The sequence below is a fragment of the Monodelphis domestica genome, chromosome 6 (assembly GCF_027887165.1).
Source record: "Monodelphis domestica isolate mMonDom1 chromosome 6, mMonDom1.pri, whole genome shotgun sequence".
Lineage (NCBI taxonomy): Eukaryota > Metazoa > Chordata > Mammalia > Didelphimorphia > Didelphidae > Monodelphis > Monodelphis domestica.
The window spans coordinates 177,106,670-177,128,551 of NC_077232.1; the positions used below are offsets into that span (position 1 = coordinate 177,106,670).

Genomic DNA, 21,882 nt, shown 5'->3' on the forward strand with positions numbered 1-21,882 from the left:
ATTATATCCCCAGGTAAAGATGGCAATGAACATATTTTCTTAATTTTTGTTAAAAATGATAAGATTAGCTAACCTTTTCAGTCTTGCCCTCTTGTGTTTTGATGAGGGATGCACATTGTTTCAAGTTTTACTACTTATTAACAAATGCAAGATATATATTTTTAAAAGTATGTATATAATTGTTCAGTATAATGATTAAGAGAAAGGAATGAACATCTTGGCTATTTATGAGAGTTGAAGAGACAAAAGGCACACAGAAGGGGGAAAGGCAGTAGTGTTAGTAGATAGCTCGTTAGGACATGAAAAATGGCCATGAACTTGGAACTAGAAAAAACAAACTAAGGCAGCATAGCAATTGTTTAAAAGGGCATAGCAGCTCTATAAATATGAGTATTTTTGTAGGCATAAACACCTACAATATGCTAGGGGTTGGAGGTACTAAAACAAATTGTTCCTTGTCCTTCAAGAAAATTATGGAGGAGATAAAGTGGGTACAATCAATAAGTATTTAAATTGTAAAATGTTTAAAAAGGTATATTTAGAAAATTTCCCTTACCTTAAATGACAAATCAAGAAAAGGTTAAATTGTATTCTTTGCGCTCTATTTATTTTGTAAGATAACAAAAGCATTTAAAAAAAAGTTTGGGAAAGAAATCATTGCCTGGGTGAACCGGAATTATTTTTAAAAAACAGGTCATTCAGAACTTAATTTCCTGTAAGATTACAACCATTACCTCACTGTTTGGGCACCACCTTACAAACCGTATCATTCTAATACATAATAGATATGCTTAAATTACTTCAAAGTTATAAAGTGTTTTGCTACTTAAATATTTTCATACAATACTGAATTACTAAGTGCAGTACACTGGATTAGGCAGAGAGATCAATACTATGTATTATACTCATGTGCCTTATCTTAAGACAAATGAGGAAAAGGGTGACGGATACTGTTAGATGATATGGCATTTTTTGTAAAGGTAAAACATTTTTTAAACAAAGTTTTTGTTTGGATATTACACAGCTTATATTCTGACATTTTTTGCTTAATGGTCTTGATGGTTGTAATAAAAGAGTGGTGGTCTCATTTTCTTTTGTCTAAAAAACAAAACTACTTCTGAGCTTGAGAGTTGCTTAGGTATTGGTTAACTGAGGTATTATTAAACATTAAATATTACTATGTAATTTTTCTCACATTAATATAGACTTTTTGGAAATGAAAAGCAAACATCTTTATCCAGGGACAACTTATTTAAAACTTAAAATAAGATATTTTATAAAAACTTAATAGAATATGATTTTATTTCTAGATTGGGTTTCAGTGAGAGACCGACAACATAAGGAATTGGAATATTGACATAGCCAAATGTAGAAATCTGTCTAATCTTTGAAATTCAGATTTTTGGTTCATGTCTTTTGAAAATCTAAAATACTTATAAGATTATCCTTTCAGGTAGAAAAAACAACAGATTTTTCTTATGAATTAGTTTTACTTTAAAACTCACCTTATTTCTTTTATAGTTATAGACATCGTCGAACAGAGCAGGAGGAAGATGAAGAGCTGTTAACAGAAAGCTCCAAGGCCACCAATGTGTGCACTCGGTTTGAGGACTCCCCATCATGTGCGTGGGGGTAGGGGAGGGACTATCATCTTGTGGGGAACATATTTTAAGTCTTCATTTTTAGCTTTAGAAAAGTAACACTTGGTCACTTTATGTTCTTGGAAGCATCTTTTATGTTTTTAGGAACTCTTTATGTTTTAGATTAAGTGGCAACGTCTAATGCATTTTTGGTATATGTAGTTTCATTTAGGACTGCTACATTTCACAGGTTTATTGTTGGCTGTGTTTATATACAATTGGAAATGATCTTGACTTTTATCTCAAGATAAAAGAATGGGTGCATGAAAGCCAGTCCAGGTGGGCCTTTGATTAATTAATCTCATGGTGATGTTGTTAGTGCAGATATTTTCCCACCTGGAATTAATTTGTTATAGTTAGTATCTCTCCAGAATTGAATGGCTTTTTTTCTTTAAACTTTATAATAATTTTTTTCTTTGGTCTGTCCCTCTTAGATGTAAAATGGGGTAAACTGAGAGATTATCAAGTTCGAGGATTAAATTGGTTAATATCTTTGTATGAGAATGGAATCAATGGAATCCTTGCAGATGAAATGGTATGTTTTTGATGATTTCAAAAGAAAGCCTAAATTTGATGTAAATATTTGTAAAAGTTTGTTATAACTTTTTAAAAGTTAGGTTTATTTCATTAATACTATGACAAGTTCTCATTTTTAAGGAGAAATCAATAACTTAATAACTTTGAGTTAGGATCAATTATCTTTGCATTTTTCCATATCTACTTATCATGTCTCTTATTTTACTTTAAAATATGTGTTCCTGATTATAGGAAGTAACTAGAAAAGAGAAGATGGTGGAACAATTACCAAAATTTATTAGACCTCCTTGAAAAATAACTTAAAGCCTTGTTGATAGTAGATCAGTAGTACATGTGAAGGATAACATTTTTCATTGGATGTAAATGTGTGATTTTCCTTTTTGCTCATTCCTTTTTGATATTCTTTATCATTTCAATTGTCTTTAAACCTAGTCTTAATGATACAAAGAGTAAAAAAAAAGTTGTTTATGATTTGCCTCAAAAACAAAGTAAATTAAGGGGGAAAAAAAATATATATATATATATATATACACTTTTAAGTCCTAGGGGCTTTTGATAATTGGGATGATTGCTTAATTTAAACTAATGAAGTGGTTGGTACTGTGAGCCACTGTTTAATGATTCTTTTGGGAGGTAGATTTATCGCAGGTTGCTGAATAACCCCTATTAGGAATTACTTCACTAGGAAGTCATGTTGCATGATACCTGAGGTCTAGAACTAGTTTTTGAGTTTTGAATATCAAGATAGGTTTGGTATAAATAGATTTGGCTCTATTAAAAATAAATAATTTTAGATTTTAGGAACTTGGTGAATTCTAGGTCAATATAGAAAGGAATGCTTACAAATATCAGTTATTCTTTCTAGTGGAGAAAAAATATGGGAATGAATAATATGAATAGTTACTAAATTTCTCTTTAATTCTTAATTTTGATTGATTATACTTTAATAACCAAGAATAAAATTGATATGTTCATATTTTTCTTCATTATCTATGTAGCTTGTAATTTGTCGGCTTAGTTACAGTTCCATTTGTTAAGTACCAGAGTGGAATTCCACGTCCTAGATAATAAGATATGTATTGTAAGTTGTATTATTTGATTTTAGAAGCTTTATGTTTAATCTTGGATATTTTCAGGGTCTGGGAAAGACACTTCAAACAATATCTCTTCTTGGATATATGAAACACTATAGAAATATTCCTGGTCCTCATATGGTATTGGTTCCAAAGTCTACTTTGCATAACTGGATGAATGAATTCAAGAGATGGGTACCTACACTTAGATCAGTTTGTTTGATAGGTGATAAAGAACAAAGAGTGAGTATCCAGCATTTTATTTAATTTTTTGTTATCAGCTGTTTTAGTTTTATTGCTTATAAGGGAAAACCCTAAAATTTCTAATATAAGAGCATTTCTGTATCAGTGATCTTTAAAATAGCAATCTAGCTCTGGAAAAGGGTTTGTTTGAGATTATAAAACAGTAGTTTTGGTGTAGTAACGGCATGGTTAACAGCATGATGCTAGAATTGACCTAGAAACAGTCACCAGAAACATATAATCTAATGCAGTTTTCTTTTCCTCATATGTTCATAAGAGAAGTTTCAGATAATCAAGATTTATTGCATGATGTCTGTTCTTCACAAAATCTAAACCTTTAGACTACTCAAGTTTTTTTCTCCTAAATAGGACTTTATCTTTTGAAAAATGAAAGACTTGTGGGATTTATTTTTTCTAGTGACTTTTAGACTTGGAGCTCAGGATGTGATCTTGTAGACTGCTGTAGTTAGTGTCAAAGAAGATCTAGGTTCAGTTTTGCTTTAGCCACTAAGATGTTTGACTCAGTGAAAGACATTTAACCTGAGATATTATGTGGTTAGGATGCTGGATGTGGAGTCAGGAACATTTAGATTTGATCCGATTCTGATTTCTTTACCTAAAAATTGAGGGAGCTGTACTCAAATGACCTCTAACTAAGGTCCTGGAATTTCCAGTTCTAAATTTGTGATCTCCTTGATCTTATGATCTACTTTTTGGGCATATCATTTAAAATGTATATAATTCATGTTCAGCTTAGAAATTTTTTACTGGAAAGTCTACATGCATAATTCTTTCCTGCTGAGTCAGTAAGCATATTTTAACTTATTGTTCCCAAACTTTTTCTCTTGTGTATTTAATGCCAATTTAATTTTTCCTTCTCTTCTTTATTACTCGAATTTGGACAAGAAAATCAAGAGAAAGTTTTGTCCTTTGTCCCATCTATTCCAACTATTTTTTTCCTTTGAAAACAAAACTTCATTTCTAGCAGGAATGTTAAATGTAGTGTGCTAGAGCATTGTCTTAAAAAAAGATAAAAGAGGGGAAGTTTTGTGCCCTGAGAGATGTTTGGACTTTTGGTATGGAGATGGGGAAAGAGAGGAGAACCCCCTCTTAGAGCGGGGTTCAGTTGGGACAGCAGATGTAACAGGTTGTCTCAGAGAGAGGAGAGGGGGCATGAAGATTTCCCCCCCTTCTGCCTTCCCTCCTTAGCTAAAGCTGCTCTCCCTAGTTCACTCTTGTCCCCCCTCCACTACTTGAGACCAAAAGGTCTCCTTGATTCGTTCATTCACACTCAGCTTGGGGAATAGATAACTTTTAATGTTAACTCAGTCAGATAATACAAAAGGAATAGTGGGCAGGGAAGAATGGGAAAAGGAAAGTGGGGGAAGGGCTTCCCCATCTCTTATCTAAACTGTTTCCCCTCCTTCCTCAAGTTTGGGGGTGAACTCAGGCCTTGGCAGCCTGATTCCCCCTGAGAGAAAGTCAGGTTGACTCACACCTGGGCCATAGGAGCTGCGGTAAAGTCTGCTCAGGTTTCTCTTCAGAAAGTTCCTTCAATTGGGAAGTGTTGGGGGTGAAAGATTTCCAGTCACCAGCAGGAAAAGTGGGTAACCCTCAGGAGAAAATCTTTATCCACCTTCTCTCTTTGACTTCTCAAGATGGAGAGCCCCTTACTGCTCTCCCAGCCAGAGAGTCTTCTCTCCTCAGCATTCCCAACTTCTGGGGCCCCTCCCCCTTCAAGGTGATCAATTTCACATACTCTTTGGTCTAGCACTTTTTCCTAGTGCCAGCCTATGTCACAGCATTCAAAGGGTTAAAATGGGAGGAGGGAAAAGTTTGCCACTTATAGGGAAGTGTGTAAAGTAATACTCACTTCTTTATCCTATTTCCTTCCTTATCTGTAACTCTTCGGTTTTTCTTAAATTGATGGTTTCAGGGTTTTCTATTATGATTATTATATTATGATATGTCCCTTAAAAGTTATCTTTTCTTTAGATTACTGGTGCCTTAATTCTAAACATGAAGCTTGGAAGAAAATGAAATCTTAATTGTAATATTACAATTTGCAAATTCACTTTTCCTATCTTTCAAGTACATGGTTTCCCTTATATCCTTGCTTTGAGAGAGCTGTAATGTTTTTTAGGAACAGGAATAATTTCTGTAGGTGGGAGAGCCTACATAATAGAATGTAAATAGAATGAGAATTCCAAAAGATTAAGAAAGATACTAATGTGGCAGAGGTATAGGACCTAGATAATTTTCTCTTTTACCCAAGTAACTCCTATACCTTGAGAAATGGAAAATAATATGGAGCCATTAGATGGATCAGTGGATAGAGAGCCAGGCCTGAAAACAGGAGGGTCCTAGGTTCAAATGTGGTCTCAGACTCTTCCTAGATTTGTGACTCTGGGCAAGTCACTTATCCCCGATTGCCTAGTTTCTGCTCTTCTACTCTGGGACTAATACTTTGTATCTATTCTAGAACATATGGTAAGGATTTTTTTTTTAAATGAAACTACTAGGGAATGGAGAAACATTGTGGCTATAAAGGTAGTGTTTTGGTGGTGTGATTTACATGTGTGAACATATATTCAATGTGCATTTACTGTAAGAAACGACTCATTTCTCTCTTGCTTTATAGGCTGCCTTTGTCAGAGATGTATTATTACCAGGAGAGTGGGATGTATGTGTAACATCATATGAGATGCTTATTAAAGAGAAATCTGTTTTCAAAAAGTTTAATTGGAGGTATTTAGTCATTGATGAAGCTCACAGAATCAAAAATGAAAAATCCAAGGTAATTTAATCTTTAGAAAATCATTTGTTATAATTAAGGAATTTTGTGAATGAACAAAATAATAATGACTGTTTTCTTTTTCTAGTTGTCAGAAATAGTTAGAGAATTCAAGACTACAAATCGATTACTGCTAACAGGAACACCTCTTCAGAACAACTTGCATGAACTCTGGGCACTTCTCAACTTTTTATTGCCGGATGTTTTTAACTCAGCTGATGTAAATATTTTTACTTATTGTTTGGTTTGAGAGGCAGCATTTTATTGTGGTTAGAAGACTAGCCTTGCAGTTGGGTTGATCTGACTTTAAGGGCTTCTTCTGGCACATAATGTGAGATAATAAGCAAATCATTCTTCTTACCCCAGGCAATTTTCTTAAAATTAAAAGATATGAAGCTATGTGACTCTAGGCAAGTCACTTAACTCCAATTGCCTAGCCCTTGGCTATTTGTTTGTCTTATAATTGATACTAAAAGAGAAAGTAAGGGTTAAACAAAAATTGAGTTGCTTATCTGCATTGTTTGGAGAGGGTTTCCACACTGGGAGTTCCCTTACACTAATGAAAACACAGATTCAAGTTGGATCACAAAAATTTTGATCTCTAGAGTTATAAAATGCAAACTATACCTCACCCTTCAACAGTCTCTCAGGCCACTTAAAACCATTTAATTAGAAGGAAACCATTATCTCATTTAATGTAAATCCATTCCACTTTTGGGTAGCTCTTGTTAGTAGGACATTTTTCCTGATAGCCTGAATTTGCCTCCTTTGCAACTTGTGAGCATTATTCTTTTGAGGCCAAACAGACAAATCTAATTCTTCTTACACTTTGAGTGCACTTTTAAATTGTTGAAGGCAATCTGTTGTATTTTAATCTAGTTTTCAGTTTCATCATCTCTATTTCTTTCACTAAATTCTCATATGTTTTGATCTTGGGACCTCTTGCTGTTTTGTTTGGCTTCCTCATAGTTTCCCCCAGGTTCATTAGGTATAGTTCAGGCCTGCTAATGGTCTGTCATTCTCATATTTTAACCTGATCAATTAATGCAAAAACCATTCTGACATGCCACTTAAAATTATTTATTACCAATCACATAACACGTTTCCACACAAGTTTTCCTGTTATATGATTAAACTTATCTCTCTCTTCCCTTTTTCTTTCCCCATCTGGTATTAGCAGGCAATTTGATCTGGATTTGTTATTATGTAAAACATTTCCATGTTCATTTTTGTGAGTAATCTTATAAAATCAAACCCCCAAAACAAATAAAAAATTGAAAATTCATCTGCTTCGCACTCTGGTTCCTACAGCTTTGTTGTTTTTTTTTTCCTGGAGCTGGATAGCCTGCTTTATTAGAATTATCCTGGATCATTGTATTGCTGAGAGTAGCTAAGTCTATCACGGTTGGTCATTCCACAATATTGCTGTTACTGTGTACAATGTTCTCCTGGTTCTACTTGTTTCTTCCTATGTTAGTTCATGTAGATCTCTCTAGCTCTTTCTGAAATCCTCTTGTTCATCATTCCGTGCAGCATAATAGTATTCCATCACCATATACCACAATTTGTTCAACCATCCCTAGGTGATGGACTTCCCCTTAATTTCCAATTCTTTGCCACCACAAAAAGAGATATGCCACTTTCTTAACTGTTGCTTCTCATATTTGTCTTTTTTGATTGCCCTTGATTTTCATTCACAGTGGTGATGAGAATAGCACCTGTTTCTCTTCTTTAGTGGCTTGCCTAGGACATCATAATTTCCCAAAGTTTTTCTTAGTCCTTAAAGGGGCTGTATCATTTGTTGTAATGTGAAGCACCAGAAATAATTAGTAGTCATCTGGCTTGACAGATCTTAGAAGGGTCTCTCTGTGTCATGTCTTTATTACATTGTCTTAAGTAGACAGCAGCTAGTGATAGTAATATTGAGTTGATTTTTAAAATTACCTCAGTACTTTCATTAGGGAAGTTGCCAACCACCATATTCATTATCCTCTGAGAAGTCTTCGATGCCATTTTTCTTTTTCTTTTTTTTTAAACTCTTACCTTCCGTCTTGGAGTCAATACTGTATATTGGCTCCAAGGCAGAAGAGTGGTAAGGGCTAGGCAATGGGGGTCAAGTGACTTGCCCAGGGTCACACAGCTGGGAAGTGTCTGAGGCCAGATTTGAACCTAGGACCTCCCATCTCTAGGCCTGGCTCTCAATCCACTGAGCTACCCAGCTGCCCCCCTCCCCCCCATGCCATTTTTCTTGATAGCTCTTTTGGATATACGCCATTCTTTGGGAAGATAAGTTGCTCCTTCCTTTTTATAGAGTTTAGCCCTTTTCTCTTTAGGAAGCACCTCATTATTTGATCTCTTTTCTTTTGATAGAATTTATGCTCTTTTATAGTGGAGATTGTTTAATTTTTGTTTTTGTATCCCCAGTTAATGGTAATACAATTTTTGTTAGGGCAGAAGTTTGTTTGCTACTTTCTTACCATGACTAGTCATATGTAATCAGTCTTTTTCAAAGAACTATGTTTTGTGCATGGGTATATTACATATTCTAGTTTCTTCTTCATATGAATTTTTGTTTATTAATTTTATTGTGGTTTTGCTTAATGGAAAAAAAAGATTTTTTAAACCCTTTCCTTCCATCTTAGAATCAGCATTTATTGTGTTATAGTTCCAAGGCAGAAGAATGGCAAGACTTGGGCAATGGGGTTAAGTAATTTGCCCAGTATCACACAACTAGTGTCTGAGTTTAGATTTATCTCTAGGCCTGGCTTGCAATCTACTGAAGTACTAGCTGTCCTCTAGTGACAAACTTTTAAATTGCCTCAAAACATATTAGTTGAAAAGTGCTTTTTATTATTCAAATCCAACAAAAGTACTAATCTTAAAACTATGTATGTGAGATCAAAATTAATAGTCTTAATTATACCTCTAATGATGGTTCAAATCTGACTAGCAGTCTTCTTCCTAAGTGTAGATGGCTTTAAAAATGAGATAGGGAAATATTTCCCTCATTTCCCCCCTCTTTTTGTGAAGCTGGGGAAGAAGATAGTTTATTGCTTTTCCATTACTATTTAGTTTTGGTTGACAGTAAGTTTCTGGAAATCCTCAAAAAAAATTTCTTTTTAAATTAAATTAAAAAAAATTTTTAAACCCATACCTTCCACTATGTATTGGTTCTGTAGTAATTAAAATAGTGGAAGACCACAAACTGTAGTAGATATAAGAGTGGTTGGCTTAAATTGTGACCTCAGAAAATATGGTTTCAAGACAGTGTCTTGTTTTTAAATCAAACATAAGGTAGTTGCCAGAGAAAAATTCCCAAATATGAAAATATGCTCAAGTCAGCTGGGTTTTATAGAGATTTTAACTAATACAAAATTAAGGAATAAATGAAAGAGAGAGACAGAGACAGAGAGACGGTCAGTCAGTCCAGAGGGACAGAGTCTCCTCAGAGGGAGCTCCAACAAGAGAGTCCTTCTGAGATCTGTCCTCAGACTCAGTTTCTCATCTCCTTTTAAAGGGAATTTTCTCCTATGTCACTTCCCTTAAGTTCCTGCATCTACCAATCACAGTACACGTTTTTCAAAGGACAGACCATTCTTAGTTAACACCAAGAAGGCTTAACTTTTTGATTAAGTTCACACCAGAAAACCTCTGAGTAAGTTCTCACCTCTTTGCTCCTTGTAAATTCACAAGTTGCCTGACCTTTATAGGTACTTAGCATTCTTTTGTATTAGATCTAAAAATAGTACAGCTTAAGAGTTTTTTGCCTTATAAGTATGGGTTTAAGTACTTTTCATTGTTCAGCAAAGAGTTTACAAGTTTATCTTCCCCTAAAGTATGCTTAAGTAGGGGTGGAGTAGAGTTCTCACATTCCTGGTCAAGTACCTTCATTGTTTAAATGGGGAATGGTCTTAACCAAACCTTATGAAGTAGGGTCTGAGAATTTTTAAGGTTCACAGTTTTAAGGCAGAAGAGTGGTAAAGGCTAGGTAATAGAAGTTAAGTGACTTGCCCAGGGTCATCCTGCTGGGAAGTGTCTGAGGATGGATTTGAACCTAGGATCTCCTGTCTTTAGGCCTGGCTTTCAATCCAGTGAGTTACCAAGCTGCCCTACCAATGCATTTCTGACAGAATAATGAGATAGCATATCTCTTATGGAACTTATAAACTATTGTATAAAATGAGAGGTTTAGATTAAATGACTTTTAAGTTGCCTTCTAATCCTAATACTCCATGAGTCTAAATCATTGGGAGGATATTGTGGGGGAAAGATCAAAAAGCTACCTTTTTTTGGTTGTATATTTATGTTTTTCTAATTTTTGCCCTGTCAAAATAGGACTTTGATTCATGGTTTGATACGAATAACTGCCTTGGGGATCAAAAGCTAGTTGAACGTCTTCATATGGTAAGTTGGTTTTTTTTTTGTTTTTTTTTTTAATAGTAGTTTTAGAAACATTAATTGAAATAAAAAATGAAACAAAAAATGCTGGGTAAAATGGATGACGTGCTGGGTTTCAAGTCAGAGAGACCCAAGTACACATTCCAAGTTTTGGGCAGGTTCAGTTAAAACAGTTATGTACTTCAGGCAACTCCTTAAGGCTTGGTCAAGTCATAAACTAGTTCTGGCCTTCATTATTGAGGAGAGTTCTCATACTGGCATCTGTTTCATGCTAATAAACTACATCTTTATATATTTGCATGTGAAGAATGAAAATAATTACATGGTAGCTAGTGTATTGATTTAGAAATCAAAGAGTCTAGGTATCTTTGGTTAAATGTAAAATTTCAGGGCTATCATATATCCTATAGTTTCTTTGTCTTGGAAAAGGAAGGAGAATGATACGATGGGATAATTTTCCTAAAACACTTAGGAGTTTTGCAACCATAGGCTAAATGTGACTGACCAGAAGTGAATGTTTATTGTGATAAAAGCCAGAAAATCTAACGAGATATTAGACAGCATTAGAAATGATGATCAATACAATCTTTTGACAGCAGGTTTGTTCTTCTTTGTATTGGTCAGACCACGTTTGAAGTTTTGGATATGTTCTGAATGTTGTCACAGGAAGACATTGAGAAACTTTAGGGTGTGTTTAAAGGTTTGGGAATAGGTAAGGAGAAGTCTGCTTCTTCTATGTTTCTTTTCCATGCCTTTATGTAGACTTTTTCTCAGGCCTGCTATTTATGATGCCTGCTCTCTTGTCTCTAGAATCCATGGCTTCCTTAAAAAATCAGTTCTATACCCCCTGACATGAATCATTTTTGGATCCCTCAGCTGTTAGTTTTTCCCTCATGAGAAACTGTCTCGTGTTTGCTTTGTATATGTTGTGCATTTACTGAACACGTTGAAATTGTTTTTTCTGAGAGCATGTGGGCTTCTTGAGGGCAGCAGGGATGGTTTTGTTTTGTTCACTACCTAGCATATTGGAATGCTGCAGATGTGCTTATTGAGTTGATTGCAGGGATTTGATGCCAACATGTTGAAGTTTAAGTGAAAGAATTAGGGATGTATAATCTGAAGAAAAAAGCATTTGTTTTGAGTATTTGAAATTCCATTGTGTAAAAGAGGGTTTAGTTTATTGTGTAGTAGGACAAGGAAAATCAGAGTGGTTAGAAAAGTTGAATGAGTTGCTTTAATGAGATTGATTTGCAGATGAACTTTTGAAATGTGATTTGTAAGTTATTCTATTTATGGGAAGCTGGGCGGTTCAGTGAATATAGTGGTCTTGTGTCTGAAGTTAGAAATACTCTTTTTTTCCAAGTAAAATCTGGCTTCAAACACTTATTTTAACTAATTATGTGACCTTGGGCAAGTCAGTTAACTTGGTTTGCCTCAGTCCCTCATCTATAAAATGAGCTAAGGAAGGAAATGGAAAACTACCTCAAAGTCTTATCTAAGAAAATCACAAATGGGGGTCATGAATAGTTGACCATAACTGAAACGACTAAAGAACAGCTAGCTCTGTATTGTATATAAGAATCATTTAAATGGAACTTGCTAGAGATTTTCTTTTAGTTCCTTGCCCCGGGTTGGTGATAACTTCTCATTACTTGAATCAAGGTTAAATTACTCTCAGGTAATTTCTTTTTACCTTTTTATTTTTTTGCCATCTGATTACTTAAGGTTTTAGGAGAAAATTTTCAACTACATCCTCATTTTAAGTAGGTAATATTCACCATTTTAATCATAAGACACATAAAAAATGACTAAAGCCTAAATAGAAATCCAACCCCTCCATGATTTTTTCCCATTTCAAAATTATTGTCTATAGTCTATGTATTTGGACAAATTGGCAGGACAACATCATTTATTCTTGAATCTAACCCCATCCCTCCACCCCCTTCCAGGTTTTACGCCCATTCCTTCTTCGTAGAATTAAGGCTGATGTTGAGAAGAGTTTACCTCCAAAGAAGGAAGTTAAAATTTATGTTGGTCTCAGCAAAATGCAAAGAGAATGGTAGGTGATTTGAGACAGTGTTGTTATTACTTATAATCCTTCACAAATTTCTGTCTGTGCTTCCTATGTCCACTGGTTTACTGCAATAGTTACTATGTACTTTTCTTTTTTTTTAAAGGAGGAGCCTAACCTGTTTGCAAAGCAGTCATTTAGTTTTATTAGATAGAAAACAGAAATTATATAACTTAACTAAATGTAATTTTAATGAGATGACTACATATCTATATATAACTAAACTTTTTTGCAATAATCTTCAAAGGGTTACAATTGAAAGGTTCACTTGATTTAAAGGTAAAGAAAGTTTTAGGTTAGTAATTTAATTTCAAAAATTAATTTTTATGTTCTTTTTCACATTATCTTCATATCGACCTACCTAGCTATCCCTTCTTCCCAGAGAACCAGGAAAAAAGCAATTCAGCAAAAACCTAACCTATCAGTCAGCTGAGTTTGACAATCACTTATGCTGGGTTTCTTACCCAAATTGATATAGTTTTTGAACTCTTATGGCAGCATGAGCTTGATCATAATTTCACAACATTTATTGTTGTGTTAACTTTGAGATGTTTTCATTTACATTGTAGGCATTACAATATTTTGTTTTCTGGATTATACTTAAACTTTGCATTAGTTTATATTTCCAACTGTGCTTCTCCTAACTCAATATTTGTTTGTTTTCGATTTCAAAACTCAAAACTAGAAGCCTTGCCTGCTTGTTCAGTTTTTGTACTTCTATAATGTTCTGTCCCTTAAATTATTTTTGCCATTTTTTTCAAAATAATACTTTATTTAGAAAGCATTAATCAAAAAGCCTTTATTGAGTATCTACTGTGACAAGCACTTGATGCATAATGTGAAAATTAAGTTTAAAGAGAGTTGATATGTGAAAGAACAAGGAGATAAAAGAGTTAAGATTAGAATTGATGGTAGTTAAGATATGAAAATGAGATTCTGGCAATCAAATGTGTATTCTCTGAACATATTTTGGTAGAAATATAATTTAACTGATTTTATTCCATTGTTATTCCATTTCTAATTTTGTCCCTTAAAATGGTTAATTTCTTATCAGAAATAAAAGCCAAATGAGTAATTGTAATAGAAATAAATGATTAACATGTACTCTAGTAGGTAGAACTGAATTTATTGAAACTATTTTCTCCTTAGGTATACACGGATACTAATGAAGGACATAGACATATTAAACTCTGCAGGGAAAATGGACAAAATGAGACTGTTGAATATTCTAATGCAATTGAGGAAATGTTGTAATCATCCGTATCTCTTTGATGGAGCTGAACCTGGGCCACCTTACACAACAGATATGCATCTGGTTACCAATAGTGGCAAAATGGTTGTCCTAGATAAACTTCTTCCCAAGTTAAAAGAGCAAGGTATAAGCACTTTAGACAATTGTTTTAGAGTTCTAAAGGTAAAATTAAAATTTTGTAGTTATTTTCATAAAATTTTCTGACTATGAGCCTCCAAGGTATTTGTATAATAGGGTGTGGATATTTAAATTGGCATCTCCATTTAAGTGAGTTTTTCAGTCATTTATTATAGTTGTTATTATAATACTACATTTTTTAGCATTAAGGTAAATTATTAAGTTAAAAGCATTTTCTTGAAGGCATGTAATCTGTAGCGAATGATTATTACTGGGGAAATTGGGAGTGTAAGGTATGGGTTTCTCCAGAATTAGTTATATGATTCCCTACCAACTGTTTTTTAATGCTAATTGAAGCATTATAATGCCTGTCAAATTCATGGCTGGGTTTTCTTTTTTGGTTTCTGTTCAATTTACATTTTTCTTTGGCATGTATCTTAGAAATATTTCAGAGCTCTGTGTTGTACAGAATATCATACTTGGAAATTGGTATATATCTATGATTCCATGTAGATGTAGGAAGAAAAAGTTGTAAGTAGGGATTTTTTTTCCTTTTTATTTTTTTTCCTTTTTATGATAATCCACCTTCCAATTCTTCATCTTACCTTTCGAACTGACTTCAGACATGTACATGTACAACTTGAGATTGCTTTCATCTGTTACCTGGCCTACTTGAATCTGAACACTGGATGAGAGTATTCCTGTATTGTGTAGTTGGATCAGCCATTGACCTTGGGAAGAAGTATATGGCATTTCTGTATTTGGCAGAATAGTTGAATGTGAGACATGGAATGAAGACAGATTTGGATTTGAAATAGTCACTGGACTCAGTGACTCAGCCCAAAGAAACACAGAGAGCTTTTGTGTATTGAATAAAAGCTATTCGATGGTGGGGAAAGAACGTGTCTAGTTTCTGTAAGAAAAATTCCAGTTGTATGGATTCAGAAAACATCCTTTTTTTGTGGGGAAAGCAGGAGAATCCAATAATCCAATCATCTTTACTAATGTAGATCAGTGATAGCTCTATGACATAAAGTTTTAGGGAATTACTTGGTGCACTGAATAGCTATGTAGCTTGTCCAGAGTCATACTGGTAATATGGCCAGAGATAGCACTTAATAATTTGTAATGTAAAATTCAAAGTTAAGGATGTAATAGATTTTATGCTAATTTTGAATTGCTTCACAGTCTTAATTTTTGGACATTACAAAACATTTTGTTGCTTTTAAGAGGTCTGAGAGTGAAGTTTTGTAATTTTGAACAGATTCAAGAGTTCTAATCTTCAGTCAGATGACAAGAGTATTAGACATTTTGGAAGATTACTGCATGTGGAGAAATTATGAATATTGCAGGTTGGATGGACAGACTCCTCATGATGAGAGACAAGTGAGTTAAATTTGATGGGGAAAAGGAGGGAGAATATTAAGTGACATGATTATTTTTGACATTTATTCTATTTTACACAGGATTCCATCAATGCATACAACGAGCCAAACAGCTCCAAGTTTGTTTTTATGTTAAGTACACGTGCTGGTGGTCTTGGAATAAATCTTGCTACTGCTGATGTTGTGATCTTATATGATTCAGACTGGAATCCACAAGTTGATCTTCAGGCTATGGTAAAGAATCAAAACATGTCCACTTGCACAAAACTTAAGTGGTAGAAATGCTCCTCACTATATTATATAATTTCTCAGGTGCTTAAATTCTATATTGGTGAGGAAGTGCCTGGAATAATGGGGAGGCTGAATCTGTATTGTCTTCTTCACATCACTTAAAAAAGATCTGTGACTGAAAATATTGAGGGCATGTATGTTTCTGGTTACTTTTGAATTTTTAATTTCTCTTTATTAGAGATTTAAAATAATTTTTGTTAAGAGTTTGAAAATTAAGAGTTAAATTCTTAAATCTTTTTAATCTGGGAATCAGTAAGAATTTTTATAATGTGTTATCCCAAGATGTATTCTTTTCAGTGAAAACTTAAATATTTTAAGGATTTAGTAATGTGTGATATTTCTTTTAATTTTTTTGAGAAAAGAACATGAAAATATCTCTTATAGATTTGATAAAGGAAATTTCTAGTAAGAAGGCTTCTGACTACACAATCAAGTTTTACCTAGATATATTTTCCACAGTATGCCAAATGACTTCTGTACTTATTTGTTTAGGATCGAGCACACAGAATTGGACAAACCAAGACTGTTCGAGTATTTAGGTTTATCACTGATAATACAGTGGAGGAAAGAATAGTGGAACGAGCAGAGATGAAACTCAGGTTGGATTCAATAGTCATTCAGCAAGGTGCGTGTTACAAAATTATTTCTAGGACTGCTTACTTGATAGTTTAGCAAAAAAGTGTTTGTTTTCCTGGATTTATTAGGATCATTTAATTTTAACCATTTGTTAATAGTTTGTTAAGCTAACTTGTTGATAATGGCTTTTGAATCTTCTGTGTGCTGATGGTTACAGGGAGATCTCTTGTTGAACTTGAGTATATTTGGGGTGGGGGGGTGGGGTCGCTGCTAGGTGGCTTAGTGGATTGAAAGCCGGGCCTCAAGACTGGGGAGGTCCTAGGTTCAAGTCTTGTCTCAGACACTTCCTAGCTGTGTGACCCTGGGCAAGTCCCTTAACCCCCATTGCCTATCCCTTGCCACTTTTCTGCCTTGGAACCAATACATAGTATTGATTCTAAGATGGAAGATTTTTTTTTTAAAGAGTATATTGGGGTACATGGATGTGTGCTTAACTCTGATGTGTCAAGATCTTTCATCTTCCCACTCCCTTGTCCCACAGTGTTAGCCACTTGTGCTTGATATACATAGTGAGGTCTCCCTGGATCTACTTACCCAGTTAGTGAGAGCTACCTATTGACAGAGCCAGACCCCACTGTACTTTGCTAGGCTTCAGGACAGCACAGTTGGACAATAACCCACTAAATGCAAAATTAAGGTCTTGATAAGTGCTGAGGTTATGGAGAGTAGGCGGGGTCATTATTAAGCATTTACTATGTGGCACTGGGGGATACAAAGAGTTGTTGCTTTCCAGTGCTAACATCCTGGTAGACTGATACATATTTAGAAATAAATGTAGAGTGGATAAAACCTACCCAAGACGTGGACTTAGGAGGGGCTTAGAAAGCAGAATACTGGAGAGCATGTCCAGGGACAAAGAAGAGAAAGTGTTTTGTGTGAGATAAAGAGAGGTAAATTTGGGTAGGGTTGGAGGGGAATGTCCAGTGAGTTTGGAAATGTAAGTTGGGGTGAGGTTTTATATCTCTGAATTTAAAAAAATCACAAAATGATGAGTTTATATTTTATCCTAGAAGCATGAGGAAGTTGGGTTGAATCAGGAAGTGACATGGTGAGATGTCTGCTTAAGGGAAATGGCTGGGGTCAGCAAGGTGGCTCAGTGGCTAGAGCGCCAGGCTTGAGTTGGTTTCAAATTTGATCTCAAGGTATTTTCTGGCTGGTGACCCTGGGAGAGTTACTTCACCCTGATTGCCTAGCCCTTGCTGCTTTTCTGTTTTAAAATTGATGCTAAGACAAAAGTTAAACTTTTTTTTTTTAAAGAGAGTGAGAAATGACTAGTATCATTGTCAGTGGACCAGAGTGGTAACAATTAGAATACTCTTTAGAGAAAACTAGGTAAGAGATGGGGAGGACCTGAACTAAAGGTGGCTGTGAATGGAGAGAAGGGTGTCAGATTTGAGAGACAGGTGAAGTAGAAATTAGATTGGGTAACTAATTGCACGTTTGGAATAAGGGAAAGAGAGGATTGAAGTATAATAAATTTGTAATTAGCTAGATGACTCCACAGAAATGAGGAAGTATTGAAGAGGAGGGATTTGGACAACAAGGATGATGAGTTCAGATTTGTACATGTTGAGTTGGAGAGGTCTCCCAGACTTGTAGTTTATAGGCAACTGGTAATAGAGTGAAGCTTAAGGAGACATTGGGCTTGGATACTATTGCAAAAGATGATGAAGAGGAAATTCACAAGATTTTGCATGTGCTTGAATATGCAGATGGACCTAGACCGAATGAGGGATTCATTCAGAAGTCCCACGTTGTAAATGGTTGATTTGAAGAATGGTTTCCTTGACTGAAATCTGAAATTAGGAGGAAGGCTAAGGAGAAAAGAAAATGGAGGTCTGTTTTAGATCATGTTGAGAGTAGTTACTTAATGTTGTAAATAGACTGGGGAAGTTTCTAAGGTGACTAGATGCAGACTCTTTTTATAAAATGCATACTTTGTGAATGAATTGTTCTCAATAGTTGGACAAAGTTAATAAAAATGTTGTGAGCTGTTATATAGATCTTATATTTAAAAATCCCTTGGGAAGGAGGGGCAGCTGGGTGGCTCAGTGGATTGAGAACCAGGCCTAGAGATGGAGGTCTTGGGTTCAAATATTATCTCAGATACTTCCTAGCTGTGTGATTCTGGACAAGTCACTTAGCCCTCATTGCCAGGTTCTAAGACAGAAGGTAAGGGTTTAAAAAAAAAAAGGCCCTTCTGAGATTAAGGATTTTATTTGTGTTTATGTGTATGGAGTAGAGGAAGATAACAGGGTAGAGGAATTTGGGGGGCTTCTTGAATCATAGAATTTAATGGGTTGGGAGGTTAAGGGAGATAGATACCTTTTCCTTTTTTATTACTTTGAATGGAATCTGATCTTGACCTCCTTTGCTATAGGTAGAGGGAAGACGTAGCTTAGTTAATGGGGCAGATAATTCCAGTCTGAGCAGTGTCAGAGGCCCTGTGTTGTAGTACAATAGCTCCACCTCTTAGTAGATATAGGACATTGATCAAGGCACTTAATATTTATGGGTCAGTTTCTTCATTTAAGATAAGGTTTCTTGATTTTTGGCAATCTGATGATGCCTATGTACTCTTCTCAAAATGTTTTTTAGATTTTAGAATTTTTTTAGATTCATAAAATAAAATGCATAAGATTGCAAAAGAAACCATCTATATTGAAGTACTGCTATCAAAATATTAGACCGTTTCATTGCCTTAAGAAGCTTTGATCTAAAAAATGAGAGGATCATATTAATTTCCCATTGCTCTGCCACTCACTAAACTTTAGTAGGACCATGATTATTAAAGAACAGACTTTAAATTTGATGTAGTTGGCAGTTGCCCTTCATTATAGATTCTTGGGCAAGGCAATGGTGCAGTGAATGTGCTATTTTAAGGAAAATTGCATGGTTGCAAGAAATTGGTGTGAGGTAGGGAAAATAGTGAAACTGTGATTAAGTTTTTTAGAGCCGTTTGAACCTGTACTTCACATTATTGCTTTGGTTTGAAGTAATTATTTAATAATCAGTTATTAAGCCACCTATTTATGTTTAGGAAGTGTAGTAAGTATTTGCATGAAATAAAATGGAAGTGCAAGACAGTAGCCCAGAAGAGGGTTTTCAAATATGGGCAGTATAGAATCAATGATTTGGATGTTTAATTCTATTGTAAGATGACTGATTCAAGTTAGTGGTATGGACAGTTGCTGTGAATTCAAGGGAAGGAGAAACTCAGTGTACTATAAAGGTTCTCAGAAGAAAGAAATTTGGGCTGGATTTTGGAAAATGGGTAAGATAAGAGCTTTATAGGTGAGATGAGCAGACATCCAGAGGTATGAAGGCATGTTAGGCACATAGCAGGCCAGGCCCCCCTGAATATTAGATTGACTGGTATTTAAAAACATTAAAAAAAAAATTGTCTTTTAAGTTCTATTCAAAATACAGGTTTAGATTTGGTTATTTGGATAATAATCTGAAATGTACACAACTTTGTCAGCAGGTAGTTAAGTGTTTTTGTAAGATTAGTTTGTTTAAGATTTTTACACTCCACCCCTCCATCCCTCCCACCCTCGCCCCCTGTACTTTTTTTCCTATTTCTTAAAACTGTATAATTTGATCTTCTCTTTAGGAAGGCTTGTAGATCAAAATCTGAACAAAATTGGGAAAGATGAAATGTTACAGATGATTCGGCATGGTGCGACACATGTATTTGCCTCAAAGGAGAGTGAAATTACTGATGAAGATATTGATGGTATTTTGGAAAGAGGTGCAAAGAAGGTGAGTTATAGATTGAATAATGTGCTTTCAGTATCAAATGACTGCTTAAAATTTCAGAATGAAATATTTAGTATTGGTGCATTTGTTATAAATGTATTTTTTAAATAGGCTTTTTTACATAGGAGACAGTTGAATCTTTATTGCCTGAAGATTTGATGTTTTCATGTTCTCTGTTATGGAGTTGGTTTTGTTTCCCCACAGACTGCAGAAATGAATGAAAAACTCTCCAAAATGGGTGAAAGTTCACTAAGGAATTTCACCATGGATACGGAATCAAGTGTATATAACTTTGAAGGTGAAGACTACAGAGAAAAACAAAAGGTAACTTGCATTATATTTAGCTAAATGAAGGACATGATTCATACTGTGGAAATTTTAGAATGCTTAAATATATTGACATGAAATCCATAGTGTGTATATGGATGTAAGGTGTTGAATATCAGCGTAATATCATTTGTTTTAAAGTTAGAAGTTATCAAGTTTGGTGTTTTAAAATGTGCCATTAAAATTTTTTGTTCTACATTAGATGGCATTCACAGAATGGATTGAACCACCTAAGAGAGAAAGAAAAGCCAACTATGCTGTTGATGCATATTTCAGGGAAGCCCTTCGAGTTAGTGAACCTAAAGCACCTAAGGTAAGCTTCTTGGACTTGAAAGTATTTAAGATCTTACAGTTTAATATAAATCTCTTTGGTCTTGTATAATTGTAACAATCTTAGTGAATGGATTAGATGAAAGTGTAGGTAGTGTGCTAATCACATTTGCTGGGAGGGATAGCTAACATATGAGATGACAGAATTAGAATCCAGAAGGATCTTCATAGATAGTTAGCCAGAGTATTGGGTTGAATCTAATAAGCCTCACACTCCTATGGCCCTTTTGAAAAGGATCTGATCTTGAGTTGTTAGTAAACTGCCTATACAATACGACTCAACAGCATGATGTGGCAGGAAAAAAACAAAACAAAACAAAAAATAACTAGTTCTGATAGTAGGGTACATCAGGAAGGGCATAGTTTCTAGGAAAAGGGAAATCTTAATTTCACTGTACAAAAACCCTGATCAGACCCCTTCTGGAGTATTGTGTTTATTTCTGGATATTATGGCTTAAGAAGACATTGATAACCTGGTGAGTGCTTAGAGGAGGGTAACCAGATTGGGGAAGGAAGGCTTCTGAGCTCATGACAAAAGAGAATCTTGGGCCTGGAAAAATGAGCACTGAGAACAGGATGGTTGTGTTGACATTTCTGAAGTCATGTAATGTGGAAGAATTGTTAATAATGGTGGTGTTTCCTTCATGTATGAGTTAGACCACATGGCTGGTAAAAATCCCTTTCAACTCTCAAATCTTGTGATCTTTTTATAATCATGTGCATGTGTACATATTTTAAGTAATTTTTTTTCCTAATTACAAATGTACAGCTCTCACAAATCCAGGTTTCACAGAAACATATTTGTATGTTTTGAATTAAACATTTTATATCTTTAATAGTGCCATAATTTCCTATCACAATAACAAAGAGTAAAAAAGAAAAAAAAACATGGTTCAGAAAAACTGATTAAAACATTAATCATGTATGATAGTTGTCTCCTCCTCAAAGAAGGGGAGGAAGGTACATTTATCTCTTCTTTGGTTCTACACTTGTTCAACATAATTACATAGTCTTAGTTTCCTTTTCATT

At 34.7% G+C, this 21,882-nt stretch overlaps 1 protein-coding gene across 1 annotated transcript in view; it reads left to right on the plus strand.

The window, feature by feature from the left end:
• Positions 1-21,882, plus strand: part of SMARCA5 (SWI/SNF related, matrix associated, actin dependent regulator of chromatin, subfamily a, member 5) — a 44,624-nt gene that overhangs the window by 12,121 nt on the left and 10,621 nt on the right. Inside the window, exons 4-17 of the mRNA XM_001377167.4 lie at positions 1,522-1,622; positions 2,075-2,175; positions 3,314-3,493; positions 6,135-6,290; positions 6,376-6,507; positions 10,623-10,691; positions 12,635-12,744; positions 13,906-14,132; positions 15,390-15,511; positions 15,592-15,744; positions 16,294-16,426; positions 20,051-20,199; positions 20,401-20,520; positions 20,726-20,836. Coding sequence (XP_001377204.1) covers positions 1,522-1,622; positions 2,075-2,175; positions 3,314-3,493; positions 6,135-6,290; positions 6,376-6,507; positions 10,623-10,691; positions 12,635-12,744; positions 13,906-14,132; positions 15,390-15,511; positions 15,592-15,744; positions 16,294-16,426; positions 20,051-20,199; positions 20,401-20,520; positions 20,726-20,836 — 1,864 coding nt within the window. The remainder of the gene's footprint in view (positions 1-1,521; positions 1,623-2,074; positions 2,176-3,313; positions 3,494-6,134; positions 6,291-6,375; positions 6,508-10,622; positions 10,692-12,634; positions 12,745-13,905; positions 14,133-15,389; positions 15,512-15,591; positions 15,745-16,293; positions 16,427-20,050; positions 20,200-20,400; positions 20,521-20,725; positions 20,837-21,882) is intronic.